The sequence below is a fragment of the Prionailurus viverrinus genome, chromosome X (genome assembly GCF_022837055.1).
Source record: "Prionailurus viverrinus isolate Anna chromosome X, UM_Priviv_1.0, whole genome shotgun sequence".
Classification (NCBI taxonomy): domain Eukaryota; kingdom Metazoa; phylum Chordata; class Mammalia; order Carnivora; family Felidae; genus Prionailurus; species Prionailurus viverrinus.
The window spans coordinates 90,189,951-90,203,598 of NC_062579.1; the positions used below are offsets into that span (position 1 = coordinate 90,189,951).

Sequence of the window (13,648 nt, forward strand, 5' to 3'; positions counted from 1 at the left end):
ATCGTGGCCTTCCCAAACTGCTGACGGGGCAAAGCTTTTGTCAAGTAATTTGATGTTGATGGATATTAGCACTTATTAAATGGATCATCAAGTAAGCGGTAGCATAACAAAAGGGAAGATTTAGGTCTATTCTACAATATTGGCATTATTTCTCGGTAATGTCAGTAAACCTACCGAGAATTACATTTTATTCATAGAGCAATTGGCGTGCTTTAAATGTGCCTTCGGAGTCGGACGCATTAGAAAAAACATACGACTTGTAAAATTATTTACGCCCGACAAAAGTGAACATTGCATAGCCTGTTATTTTAGAATACTCTTTCTTATATGCAAACGAGCCCGAAAGCCATCGTAGCTGTTGTACTCAGAAAAGAACCGTAATCACCGCGCCTCGAGGAATAAAAACATTGTTTTGTCCTGCGTCTTCCCTCCCGCACCCCACTGAAAGGTCTCCCCTTCAACATGCCCGTGTTTTCATTCCAGGTTGAACCCTTTTTTATCAATCTCGCTTTGTTTGATGTGAGGAACAATTGTAAGATTTCAGCTGACTTCCACATAGACCTGAATCCCCCGCCTGTCCGTGAAATGCTGTGGGGTGCTTCTGCGCAACTGGCCGCCGACGGACACCCGAGAAGCTCTTTACCAGAGTCTTTTATTCATGGAATTGCAGAATCCCAGTTACGCTACATCAAACAGGTAGAGCGCGATCTCCTAGCGTTCGGAATAAGAAACGGAAAGCCCCTCGGGTGGTTTCATCCGCTCACACGATGCTTTCTGCTTTCGTGGGCGTCTCTTGTAAAGGTGTGTGGCTAGATGTTTTCCCCTGGGGACTGACGTTAGAGGGACAGGATGGAAACCAGCATGCGCCGGTAGTGGGTCAGCGAAGTCGCCTTTTCAGCGGGGCCGCGACGGGAGTCTCAGAGGAAGTATCCTGTGAGCTGGAGAACGAAGGTGACACGGACAGGCACAGACACACGGCCACACTCGGGCACACTTCTGAGCAAGGCAGTAGGTGCCTGAAAGGCCAGTTTCTCTGAAGAAAGAAATTGACCCGACGATCATCTCCTGTCCCTAATTCCCATTTCCATTAGGAGTAGGTAGCTTGTGTTTGCTTTTGGTTTTTGTCTTGGTGCGCAGTCTTTATTTCAGAGATTTCTTAAAATTTTTTTTTTTCAATGTTTATTTATTTTTGGGACAGAGAGAGACAGAGCATGAATGGGGGAGGGGCAGAGAGAGAGGGAGACACAGAATCGGAAACAGGCTCCAGGCTCTGAGCCATCAGCCCAGAGCCTGATGCGGGGCTCGAACTCCCGGACCGCGAGATCGTGACCTGGCTGAAGTCGGACGCTTAACCGACTGCGCCACCCAGGCGCCCCTATTTCAGAGATTTCTTAAGACACCATTAGGTTTTTCCTTAGGTTTTGTTTTGTTCTTTAATTTTTGAGGGAGGGAGAGAGAGACAGAGATTGCAAGCGGGGGAGGGGCAGAGGGAGAGGGGGACACTGACAGCAGTGAGCCCGATGCGGGGCTCGAACTCAAAAAATCATAGGCTCATGACCTGAGCTGAAGGTAGACGCTCAACCGACTGAGCCACCCACACGCCCCTTCCTCAGATTAAAAAAAATTTTTTTTTTGAGTTTTATTTAAGTAATCCCTGCACCCAGTGTGAGGCTCGAACCCACAACCCCGAGATCAAGAGTCACGCGCTCTTCTGACTGAGCCGGCTTTGTGCCCCCACATTAGATTTTTCCTTAGGACATGAGCAGAGGTCACCCCCTTGCAGAAACTTAGGAACTGTGTACAGAACTTTACAGAACAGAGGATAACACTGTAGCCGAAGCCTGACTATGGATCCAAGAATGGAGTTCCCAGCAGACTCCATGAAGAAGAGGAAATTAGGCAAGGAAGGGAAGGTGCCCATCTGAATGAAACTTCGGCCACCATCAGGGCAAGTCTTGTGATGGTCACAGACTGGAGGCTCTGTTTCCGGAAGGTTCGAGAACAGCCTAGGGGTTCCATGTGTCTATCTGGCTACACCCCTGGCTGAGGTGCCATTAAGGTCAGTGTCCCTCAAATTCCTGGCCAGCCAACCCCCCTACAGCAAAAGGTCCCCACAGATTCCTCCAGAAATTATTCCTGTCGGTGGCTTGGCGGTGGATGCCCCAGAGCCAGTCTCCCATGTTGTCTGGAATCTGGAAGCTTCATTTGTGAGCTGGCAGTGGTCATGCTGACCCCACATGAATAGGTAGTTTTAATGGAGCATAAAGGGTCTTTTTTTTTTTTTTTTTTTTTTTTTTTTTTTTTAACGTTTATTTATTTTTGGGACAGAGAGAGACAGAGCATGAACGGGGGAGGGGCAGAGAGAGAGGGAGACACAGAATCGGAAACAGGCTCCAGGCTCTGAGCCATCAGCCCAGAGCCTGATGCGGGGCTCAAACTCACGGACCGCGAGATCGTGACCTGGCTGAAGTCGGACGCTTAACCGACTGCGCCACCCAGGCGCCCCTAAAGGGTCTTTATAACGAGGAGTTCTGGTTGCAGAGCAACGGGAGGGAGCTGCTCATGTCACATATGTAATGCTGTGCCCTTCTGTCCTGTCTGGTGCAAAGAAGCCCCTTCACAAGGAGCCTGACGCTTCCCTGCCATTTTGACCTCTGACCAGACTGGCAGCCATGAGAGGTTAGGCAGAGCAGAACTGATGGTCTTCCTTCTCGACTTTTGCAACTCAAAGGAAAATGGAATGTAGCATAGAGTTTAAGTTTCTGCTTTCTTCTTTTCAACGTTTATTATTGAGAGAGAGAGAGAGAGAGAGAGAGAGAGAGAAAATGCGAGTGGGGGAAGGGCAGAGAGAGAAGGAGACACAGAATCTGAAGCAGGCTCCAGGCTCCGAGCCGTCAGCACAGAGCCTGATGTGGGGCTCGAACCCACGAACTGTGAGATGATGGCCTGAGCCGAAGTCAGACACTCAACCACCCAGGCGCCCCTAAATTGCTTTTTGTTAATGTATATTTATTTGGTTTTGAGAGAGAGAAAGACAGAGCATGAGTTGGGGAGGGGCAGACAGAGAGGGAGACACAGAATCCGAAGCAGGCTCCAGGCTCCGAGCTGTCAGCACAGAGCCCGACTCTGGGGTTGGAACCCACGAACCGTGAGATCATGACCTGAGCCGAAGTCGGACGCTTAACCGACCGAGCCACCCAGGTGCCCTTCTTTTTTTTAATGTTTATTTATTTTTGAGAGAGAGAGAGAGAGAGTCAGGGAAGGGCAGAGAGGGAGAGGGAGGGGGAAAGAATCCTAACCAGGCTCCACACTTTCAGCGCAGGGCCCGATGTGGGGCTCGAGCTCATGAACCATGAGATCATGACAGCTGAAATCAAGAGTCGGAGGCTCAATCGACCGAGCCAGCCAGGCGCCCTCTGGGTCACTCATGTCCTTAAAGGCTCTTATAGTATTCCATTGACGTACCTAACCAGGATATTTGTAATTTGGGGGTATCGTAAATAACACTGCTTTGAACGTCCACGTGCACACATGTTAGCTCGCTTGCTGAGTTATCTCCTTAGAATAAATACCAGGCATCCGGGTTTCCTGGGTTCAGGATTATGCTCACTGGTACAGATTGCTGCATTCTGGGGGAAGACTTTACAGTGAACTTCCCTCTTTGGGCTTTCCCCATGTTGCCTCTTAGTTTGTTGCTCAGATTATACTTATCACGTATGTGAACATATGTTCACTACTGCAGCATATGCTTCTGAAAGAGATTGAGCATTCGACTTCGGCTCAGGTCATGATCTCAAGGTTCGTGAGTTCGAGCCCTGCATCGGGACGGCTCGCTGCGTCAGTGCAGAGCCTGCTTCGGATCCTCTGTCCCCCTCTCTCTTTGCCCCTCCCCTGCTGGCTCTCTCTCTCTCAAAAATAAACAAACATTTAAAAAAAGACATTGAGGGGCACCTGCATGACTCCGCCGGTTAAGCGTCAGACTTCGGCTCAGGTCACAATCTCCTAGTTTGTGGGCTCGAATCCCACGTCGGGCTCTGTGCTGACAGCTCAGAGCCTGAAGCCTGCTTCAGTTTCTGCCTCTCTCTCTGCCCCTCCCCTGCTCACACTGTGTCTCTCTCTCTGTCTCTCAAAAAAAAAAAAAATGAACATTATAAAAAAATTTTTTTTAAATAAATTTAAAAAAGATTGAGCAAATACAGCGTAAAAGTATTTAAGAGTCTGCTACGGAATTTTGCGTAAAATTTCCTGCACCGTATCAAAGAAGTCCTTTGAAGCCAATGATGTATTTACTGTATTACTTCCCCATTGCTCAGCTTGTATGTTCAAGGCATGGAGTTGTAATTGTGGTCGTGGGCATCATCCCACCTGTAATCTAGGTCAGGAAGAAAAGCAGCAGGTTTTTTTGTTTTTTGTTTTTTTTCAATATCTCTGGTATGCCAGAATTTTCCATTGGGGTCTCATGCAATCATCATAGTCTTGTGAAATAGTATCATTACTGCTGTTGGGGAGGTGAGGGAAGGACAGATCGGGAGGTGAAGTAAGCTGGCCACCGTAACGTGGTCACAGAGTGGGGAAGGCAGGATTGGAACCAAGGTCAGGCGGAAAGACCCCAATCGACAATGTCTGGAACAACGTAAGTAAGGGCTGCGGCCTCTAACGCAGTGGTAGGAGACGCATTCGGAACGCAAGGAGGGTTCAGGGGTCGGGAGTTAACGTAGAGGGGGCTGCGTGGAAGATGTGGGGCTTGACAGAAACCTCAGGAATACGTGAGAGGTGAGAAGGGGACACCGATGGGCAGTGGCCCTAAATGGCTTTATCGTCTTGCACCCTTTTCAGGTCAGCTGATGATGATACCAGGAGGCGGTCATTTACTCCAATTAGTTGAACATTCTATTTTGGAGAAGTCCCCCCCCCCCCGACTTCTTCCCATTTACGACTAGGAAACCGTGCTGTGTCAGAGAGAGACTGGATGTTAGCAGATCGGAGCCCAAATCCCAGCTTGTCGGTTCTTGAGCAGTAACAACAAGTTAAGCACTTCTTGGCGCCATTGTGTTTCTCTTGCTCCTTTACGGAGTCCCTTATTTTCACAACACCCCAGCAAAGTAGGTGGGTACTGTGACCATACCCATTTTACAGATGAGCACACTGAGGCACAGAGCCCTCCAGGAGTAGCTTGCCCAAAGTCCCAGAACTTGGAAGATGAAGGACAGGACCCGAAACTGGCTCTGGCCAGTTTCAAAGGCCAGGTTTTTACCCCTGTACTGTACTGCTTCCGTGTCACCCTAGAAAGAGGGAAACTACCCAGTTCCCCAGGCATTTCCAGAAAGGACTGTTGGGCAGCTCCGTCCTTTCCAGCAGGGCTATTCAGATGGCAGCATTATCTATAGGAAGAGGCAGCTCCCAGGGTTTGGTGGACGGTGGGTGTTTGGGGCCATTCTAGGCCCTCCATTGCCACCTGTTCATTGGAGTCTTTCTCTCCAGTGGCTTCCCTGAGGACCAACAGGGTGACCACAGGAGAAGGAAGGAGTTGGATCCATCGAGTAGTTCTGCCTCCCTGACATCAAACAGTCACTATGACCAGTCCCTTTATTCTCAGTTGCCTGGCACTTTCTTCCCAGATGCCCTGACAGAGCTCGGCCCCCCGTGTCTCCCAAGGTCAGACCTGATTTACTTTGGGTTGGGGTTGTGGGGGAGATGCTGACTCGTGGGGGCCTGCCTCCCTGTGGCTGTGTGGGCTCCCCCCCTGGCGGGGGGAGCAGTTGTTGGGCTGGTGAAAGGGTACAGACTCCCCCCTCCCCCAAAGCCTTGCCGTGCTATGGGGTATGTAAGTGCCGGGCACTGGGATGGGGGGACTTGACCCACTCTTTAGAGGGAGAGGGGCACTGAAGTGGGTTAGAATTACCCTGGGACTGGGGGCAGGCACACCCATGCCTCCTTGGTGGGAAAGGATGGCTGGGCCAGAGGCCTTGTCTACAAGGGCCAGACTCGCAGCCCATATGGCATTCCCGGGCACTCTCTGGCTACCCTTCTGTGTTCTGGGGGCAGGGAGAGGGCACCTCGCTCTCTGAAAGCACCTTGCTCCTCGCCACTGTCAGAGTTTTCCAAATTCTAATACTCCTTGCTGGCATCCGTGTGGGAAGATGCTCAGCGTCCTGGGAAAGGAGAATAGCAGGTGCTCAGTGAGCGTTAGCTGTCACAATAACCAGTATTGCTGTTCTCATCCGGCCTCGTTGTGTGAGATGTCGGATGCGTGCGCTCCAGGGCTGAGGCAGCATAGCCTGGGCTATATGTATAGTCTGGAAGCCGTGGTTGCCAGCCTCCTCTGCCCACTCACCGCATGCGCTTGGATAAGCCTCGTTTTTTCCCCTCTGTAAAATGGGTATATCATAGTGCCTGCGTTCAAGGGTTTTTCTGAAGACTAAGGGATATAATGCACAAAAACCATCCGGGACAGCTAGGTGACAACCGGGAAGGGTGAGACTGCACTCTGTGCTGTTGAGCATACGTTCTGCAAGGTCAGCAGGGGCTAGCTGCCAGGCGCCTCTCCACGCCCGAGCAGCATGTTCCTGGGAGTACCAGAGATCCAGGGGCGCCTGGGTGGCTCAGTGGGTTAAGCGTCTGACTCTGGTTTCGGCTCCGGTCGTGATCTCAACGGTTCGTGTGTTCAAGCCCAGCTTTGGTCTCTGTGCTGACAGTGCGGAGCCTGCTTGGGATTCTGTCTCTCCCTCTCTCTCTCTCTCTCTCTCTCTCTCTCTGCCCCTCCCCTGCTCGTGCTCTCCCTTTCAAAATGAATTAAATTAAAATTAAAAAAAAAAAAAAGAAACCAACTTCTGTGACCTTGCAGTGCTTTGGGCCACTTTAGTAGTGACTGGGTACCTAATGTGCAGTACATGGAAACCATACAGGAAATCTTTGGAATAGCTATTACCATCCTCGGCCCCATTTTGCAGATGAGAAACCCGAGGCATAGACACAGGACGTGACTTGCCTAAACCTATAAATTTTTTTTTTCAACGTTTTTATTTATTTTTGGGACAGAGAGAGACAGAGCATGAACGGGGGAGGGGCAGAGAGAGAGGGAGACACAGAATCGGAAACAGGCTCCAGGCTCCGAGCCATCAGCCCAGAGCCCGACGCGGGGCTCAAAGTCACGGACCGCGAGATCGTGACCTGGCTGAAGTCGGACGCTAAACCAACTGCGCCACCCAGGCGCCCCAACTTGCCTAAAAACCTATAAATGGTGGAGCCAGAATTTCAACCCAGGAAATTTGACTCCCAAGCAGTTTTTAACCACTTCCTTCCCTGCTCAAGGCTTGGGAATTCAAAGGTGAATCTGCCGTTCTTAGGGTCCTTACAAGTCGTTGGATTTGCAGGGGAATGACTGGGGGTCTTACACTGAGTTTTCTCCTCTTTGCTGTATGCTGTAGAGTGTTCTCTCCAGAGCAGATGAGATAATGTGTCTGAAATGTTTTGAAAACTGGAACGCATGATCTTAACACAGTTGGTAATATACCAAGTAGCAAAATAAAACTTGGTAGAGTCCCAATGATGGCTTTTTCCATTTGAATTCATTTGCGCGGCGCTCCTTGGAACAACAGACATAACCAACTAACAGGCTGTTTGGCAGATAATGTATTTGGAAAGAGCCGAGCTGGACAGCGGATGACATGGTCGTTTCACATGTATTCATAGGAAACGTAAGGGGCGCCTGGGTAGCTCGGTTGAGCCTCTGACTTCAGCTCAGGTCACGATCTCACGGTCTGTGGGTTCGAGCCCCACGTCGGGCTCTGTGCTGACGGCTCGGAGCCTGGAGCCTGCTTCAGATTGTGTCTCCCTCTCTCTCTGCGCCTCCCCTGCTCATGCTCTCTCTCTGTCTCTCTCTCTGTCTCTCAAAAATAAACATTAAAAAAAAAATTAAAAAGAAAAAAGAAAACGTACGTAACTTTGGTCGCGTCTGCGTTCGTGTCCTCAAATGGAGCATGCAGTGAAGTATTTTATTTTCTTCCTCTCAGCTGCAATTAGTATTAATTGTGAGTGAATTGCTCTGGAGTTACGCACAGCTACTTTTGAAAAGGCATATCCAGTCCTTCTCAAGTGGAGTCCACTTGAGAAGTGCACACTATTTTAGCACATGCCGACGAAGCCGAACAATACGCGCTGTCTTAATTAGGCCGAAGAATGTACCTTGCAGACACAGCCAAACACAAGAGGCTAAGCCGCAATGGTGACAGCTGCCCCTCAGGGACTACTAGATGTGAAGTTGGTGACTCTCAGGGACTACTAGATGTGAAGTAGAAAACCTGAGGGTGCCTGGGTGGTGCAGTCTGTTAAGCATCCAACTCTTTTAAAATTTTTTTTCATGTTTATTTTGGAGAGAGAGAGAGAGAGAGAGAGAGACAGACAGACACAGAGAGCAAGCAGGGGAGGGGCAGAGAGAGAGGCAGACACAGAATCAGAAGCAGGCTCCAGGCTCCAAGCTGTCAGCACAGAGCCCAACGCGGGGCTCGAACTCACGAACCGCGAGATCATGACCTGAGCTGAAGTCGGACGCTTAACCAACTGAACCAGGTCCCCAAGCATCTGACTCTTGATCTCGGCTCAGGTCACGATCTCAAGGTCCGTGAGTCTGAGCCCCGCATCGGGCTCTGTGCTGGCAGCGCGGAGCCTGTTTGGAATTTTCACTCCCTCTCTCTCCCTCTCCCCCACTTGTGCCCTCTCTCTCTCTCTCTCTCTCTCAAAATAAATAAACATTAAAAAAATTTTAAAAATAGAAAATCTGTTTTGAAAGAAGTATGGGGAGTTTTAGAAACTGTATGAAAGGAAACGCTGTCTATTTTCAGGGTCCTGGACACGACCCTGTGTTGGATGTCAACATGCTATGCTAAACACACTACTAGGAACCATTAGCCACGCAACTATATGTATGAAGTTACATAAAAACATCTAATGGAAGCCATTTTTTTTCCCCAGGGAATTTTCTCGGTGACGAATCCACATCCTGAAATTTTTCTAGTTGCGAGAATTGAAAAGGTGCTCCAGGGAAACATTACACACTGTGCAGAACCCTACATCAAAAATTCAGACCCAGCAAAGGTATTTATAAAGACCGTTTGTGAGCGTTTCAGCCTAATGTAAAAATTGCGTTTTACTGGTGTTTTTGACGGTATTGTTAATGAACCCCCAAGAAAACCTCATTCTCTCAATACACGGTATATTCTGGAAATACTGTATGCTATGTGAGTATGCATGCTAAGCTTGAACGTGACTTTTGTCCGTTTTATGTTCTGTTTACTTGACAGTCTGATTTCTGGTTGCTTATCAAAGTCAGAGCTAAAGGCTTTTAGGCGACATCTGTTCATTGACGCCGTATCCTTGGCGATAGCTGTTCTTTATTTCCAGCCCTCACATACAGCCCTAGAATGACAGAGCTGGGAAGTCCGGCCCCGCAGTTCCCAAATGCCGGTCTGCACTGAAATTTCCTCCTGTCTGTGATACGAGGGGCTGCCCTTTATTCTGAGATTTTTGTTCTTCCTACGTTTGAAACATCACACCGATGAGTCTTTTCGTGAAATGTTGGCATTTTAAACGGTAGCGATGGTTTTTACTGCTGGGTGTCTTCGGATGGCATGTAACCATCCAAAGGTCTGGATCACGAAATCCGCACTTTGGCAATCGGCGACGTGGTCCTTTCCCCTCATTTTATAAATGAGAAGACGGAGGCCCAGAGAGGGGAAGCGTTCATGGCACAGCTCATTAGCTGTGCTAATTTGTGTGTTTGGGGGTGGGGGGGAGTCTCCAGGACGTAGATAAAGGCCTGCTAGCATTTCGCATCCCAAGGGATAAGCATCCAGCCAGCATTTCACAGCCTGTTGAGACTCTATGGGCCGTTAATCTTTTGTCATCTCCTAGTGCCTGCGCAAACAGCAGCTCCTTGCCTAACTAAACTAATTGCATTGACTCTTGGTCACTCGGCTTTTATCTTGGGAGTAGAAAGGTCAACTGTATTGAGAACAAACTTCTCCCAAGAATAATGAATGTCTGCCTGCTCGTGTGTGAAAGGAAACACACATTAGACCTGCTCAGAATTTCCCCACTACGGGTCTTTGGTACAAAACGTGCCCTACATCTATTTCCATCCAATGAGAAAACACAAAACTCTTAAGAAAACGTTGGTCCTGGAAGGTGGGTAGCATTGTGACGCGTGTTGTGTCTTATTTGTAGCACCTTCCTTATCTCTTTGGCTGGACTTTGATGTTTTCCACCAGTAAGCGGGGGCGGGGGGGGGGGTGATTTTTCGCGGCGAGTCTCTGGTAGTTTCAACAAATATGAGCGTTTCTTCTTATTTCTGACCTTAGACGGCGCAGAAGGTGCACAGGACAGCAAAGCAAGTGTGTAGCCGCCTCGGACAGTACAGAATGCCCTTTGCTTGGGCTGCCAGGTTTGTGCACATATAATCCTGACCTTTCTGTTCGCCCTCCTGTGTAAAGTTCAGGGTTGTGGTCCTTGCCGGCGCCATTTAGCAGTTGGTCTCTGCCAACCCGGTTCTGTCTCGGGACGCTCATGGTGTGTCCTTCATCCGTCCGGGGCTGCGATGACAAATCACTGGAGACCGATAGTAGGCTTCAGCAACAAAACATTTCTCTCTCACGGTGCTGGAGGCTGGGAGTCTGAGATGAAGGTGCCAGCACAGCCAGGTTCTGGTGAGCAAAGCACCTTGCAGGTTGCGGACAGCCGACTTCTCCTTTGTCTTGCCGTAGGGGAAAGAAAGCGAGCTTGCTTTCTGGCCTTTTCTAAGGGTGTTAATCCCATTCACCAGGGCTCCGCCCTCGGACCTCATCACCTGCCCCGGGCCCCTCCTCCTAATACCCATCACCTTGGGCTTTCGGTTTCCACCATGGGAACTTGGGTGGGAGGGCACAAACGTGAAATCCATAACAGGATATACGAACTCTTTCTCTTAAAATTCGCCGTGCATTCAAGACCCTCTCATTTCTTCATACATCCGTGCCTCAGGGAAATCTTCTTTGGCTGGGGTTCCTGAGCTGACGGACCCCACTTAATTTTATTGCATTTCAAAGCAGAACTTATTTGCTAAACTAAGGGAATTGTTTGCCCCAGAAAACCAGCAATTGTAGGGAATTTTGTATGGCGTGCCCACTATTTCACAGTTGGCTAGGTTTAGGCTTCGAAAAGCTATCCTGGGATATTTCTGGAAAACGTACTAAAAATCAGAAGGCAAGAGAATGCGGTTAAGCGCTGCAAGTGTGTAATTAATGAATCGACTTGCTTTTCTGGCCCTTCACGGGTAGTGTATCTGAAAGCATGTTATCTATACCTTCTGTCGTATGGGAGGTCACATTAGTTTTCCCCCCACATCTTCCAAGTCTACGTACAGTGACGACTTCACATGTGTTTGTTGCTTATCCCCCCTTTGAAATACAAGTTCACTGGCTTGTTTGAGGTACAGCCTGTACAGCTCCCTGGAACTTCTGGGGGAAGGGAAGGGCACCGTGTTCTGAATAATTCAATCAATTATGTTCAGTGGGTGTTGGGAAGTAGCAGAAGGGTAGGAGATTCTAAGTTAATTAACCCTTCTGTCGCTATTTATAATCGCTTCATTTTGGGGAAGGTTTCTTTTTTTTTTTTTAATGTTTTTTTTAATTTATTTATTTTTTTTATTTTTGGGACAGAGAGAGACAGAGCATGAATGGGGGAGGGGCAGAGCGAGAGGGAGACACAGAATCGGAACCAGGCTCCAGGCTCCGAGCCATCAGCCCAGAGCCCGACACGGGGCGCGAACTCACGCACCGCGAGATCGTGACCTGGCTGAAGTCGGACGCTTAACCGACTGCGCCACCCAGGCGCCCCTCGGGAAAGGTTTCAAAATGCTTTGCGTGTCGGTAGACGAAAAGGCACATGGTCCTTGCTTCGCAGACTGGTGAAGAAAAAATGACAGCCGAGGTTAGGTGAATGGCGAAGAGGAGCAGAGGTTGTGGGTCTATTTAGGCGTTATAGAAGGCGAAGCATGGCTTGTAAATCTGCACGTCCTTAGTGGTGCTGCAGCCTGAGCAGTCACTTGCTGCCGTGGTTCGTATTTATAGTTAGGCGTTAACCCTGCACAAGACAGTGGTCTAAGTGCTTAACGTGCACCTTCCTAAGAGGGGGGTACTGTTATTCCTACCCTGGAGATGAGGAAATTTGGGCATAGAACTAAAAAACAAAAACAAAAACAAAAACAATAAAACCCTTGGGGCACCTGGATGGCTCATTCGGTTAAGCGTCCGACTTCGGCTCGGGTCGTGATCTCGCGGTCCGTGAGTTCGAGCCCCGCGTCGGGCTCTGTGCTGACGGCTCGGAGCCTGGAACCTGCTTCGGATTCTGCGTCTCCCTCTCTCTCAGCTCCTTCCCCTGTTCACACTGTCTCTCTCTCTCTCTCTCAAAAATAAATAAGGATTTAAAAAAAAAAAATTACCGAAAAATCCTTGTCCGGCTTCCCACAGCATGTAGCAGAGTAGGACTCAGCACCCACGGCCCGTGACCTCCACCCACTCTGGCCCCCTGCGCGGGCTGTAGTAGCCGTTTGATGCCGTTTTGTCAGGAGGAAAATTAATTCAAAAGTCTTCAAAGTTGGGAGCTCTGATCCCCAGTTGTGATGAGGAATGACCCTCTTTTTTCCTTCTGGAATTGTTTTGATTGTCAACAGCAGCAAAGACTCACTCTAAAGGCTTGCCTGGGATATTTTAACAATATATGATAAAGCCCTGTTTACTGAAACTAAAGGAGGTATGCTTAGAAGTAGGAACAGTAGTTAATGCCTAGAACCGAATCTTCAGAGGCTCTGCCAAGGGGAATTATGTTTCTGGTTAGGGCTGCTTCAGTCGGGCTGGGTGCTTGTACATTACTTTTCATTTTAGTAGTAAGTCACTGCTTACAAACGGGAGAAGGGGAAGAGGCAGGGAATAATCCAAATCCATATCGGAAACTCTATAGACCTTTTGTAAACTTTGTAAATAGATCTTAAAGGTCTAGTTTTTTTTAAAAAAAAATGTTTATTTATTTTAAGAGCGAGAGCATGAGCCTTGGTGGGGGGCGGGGAGTGGGGAGCAGAGAGTGAGGGAGAGCGAGGGAGACAGGGCATCGCAAGCAGGCTCCAGGCTGAGCTGTCAGCACAGAGCCCGATGAGGGGCTTGAACTCACGAACCGGGAGATCATGACCTGACCTGAAATCAAGAGTCGGATGCCTAACAGAGGTGCCCCAAAGATCGAATTTAACGGTCCTCAACTTTGAGATACTCTTTACCTTTGATTCCAAGGCACACATTTTATATATCCGACTTGATGAATTTTCACATGTGCTTACCGTCCTGTAACTACCGCTCCAACCAAGGTCTAGAACGTGTCCATCACTTCAGAAAATTTCCTCACACCCCTGTCCGGTCTGTCATCCCACTCCCACCAGTCAGCCATCGACCGATGGTTATCACTACCGAGGGCTTTTTTTTCTACTCGAGACCTTCACGCAAACGGAGTCGTGCAGAATGTACTCTTGCGTTTGGTTTCTTGTATGAATACCCCACCGTTTAGCCATTCGCTTGTGGATGACTCTCTGGGCCGTTTCCTTTGGGGGCTATCACAAACACATCTGCTC

The 13,648-nt window shown here is 49.0% G+C and overlaps 1 protein-coding gene across 3 annotated transcripts in view; it reads left to right on the forward strand.

Annotated features, from left to right (window-relative positions):
* DOCK11 (dedicator of cytokinesis 11) overlaps nt 1-13,648 on the forward strand; it is a 202,815-nt gene that overhangs the window by 76,610 nt on the left and 112,557 nt on the right. For all 3 annotated transcript variants that reach the window (XM_047843161.1, XM_047843162.1, XM_047843163.1), the window contains exons 12-14: nt 484-696; nt 8,971-9,093; nt 10,356-10,438. In XM_047843161.1, coding sequence (XP_047699117.1) covers nt 484-696; nt 8,971-9,093; nt 10,356-10,438 — 419 coding nt within the window. The remainder of the gene's footprint in view (nt 1-483; nt 697-8,970; nt 9,094-10,355; nt 10,439-13,648) is intronic.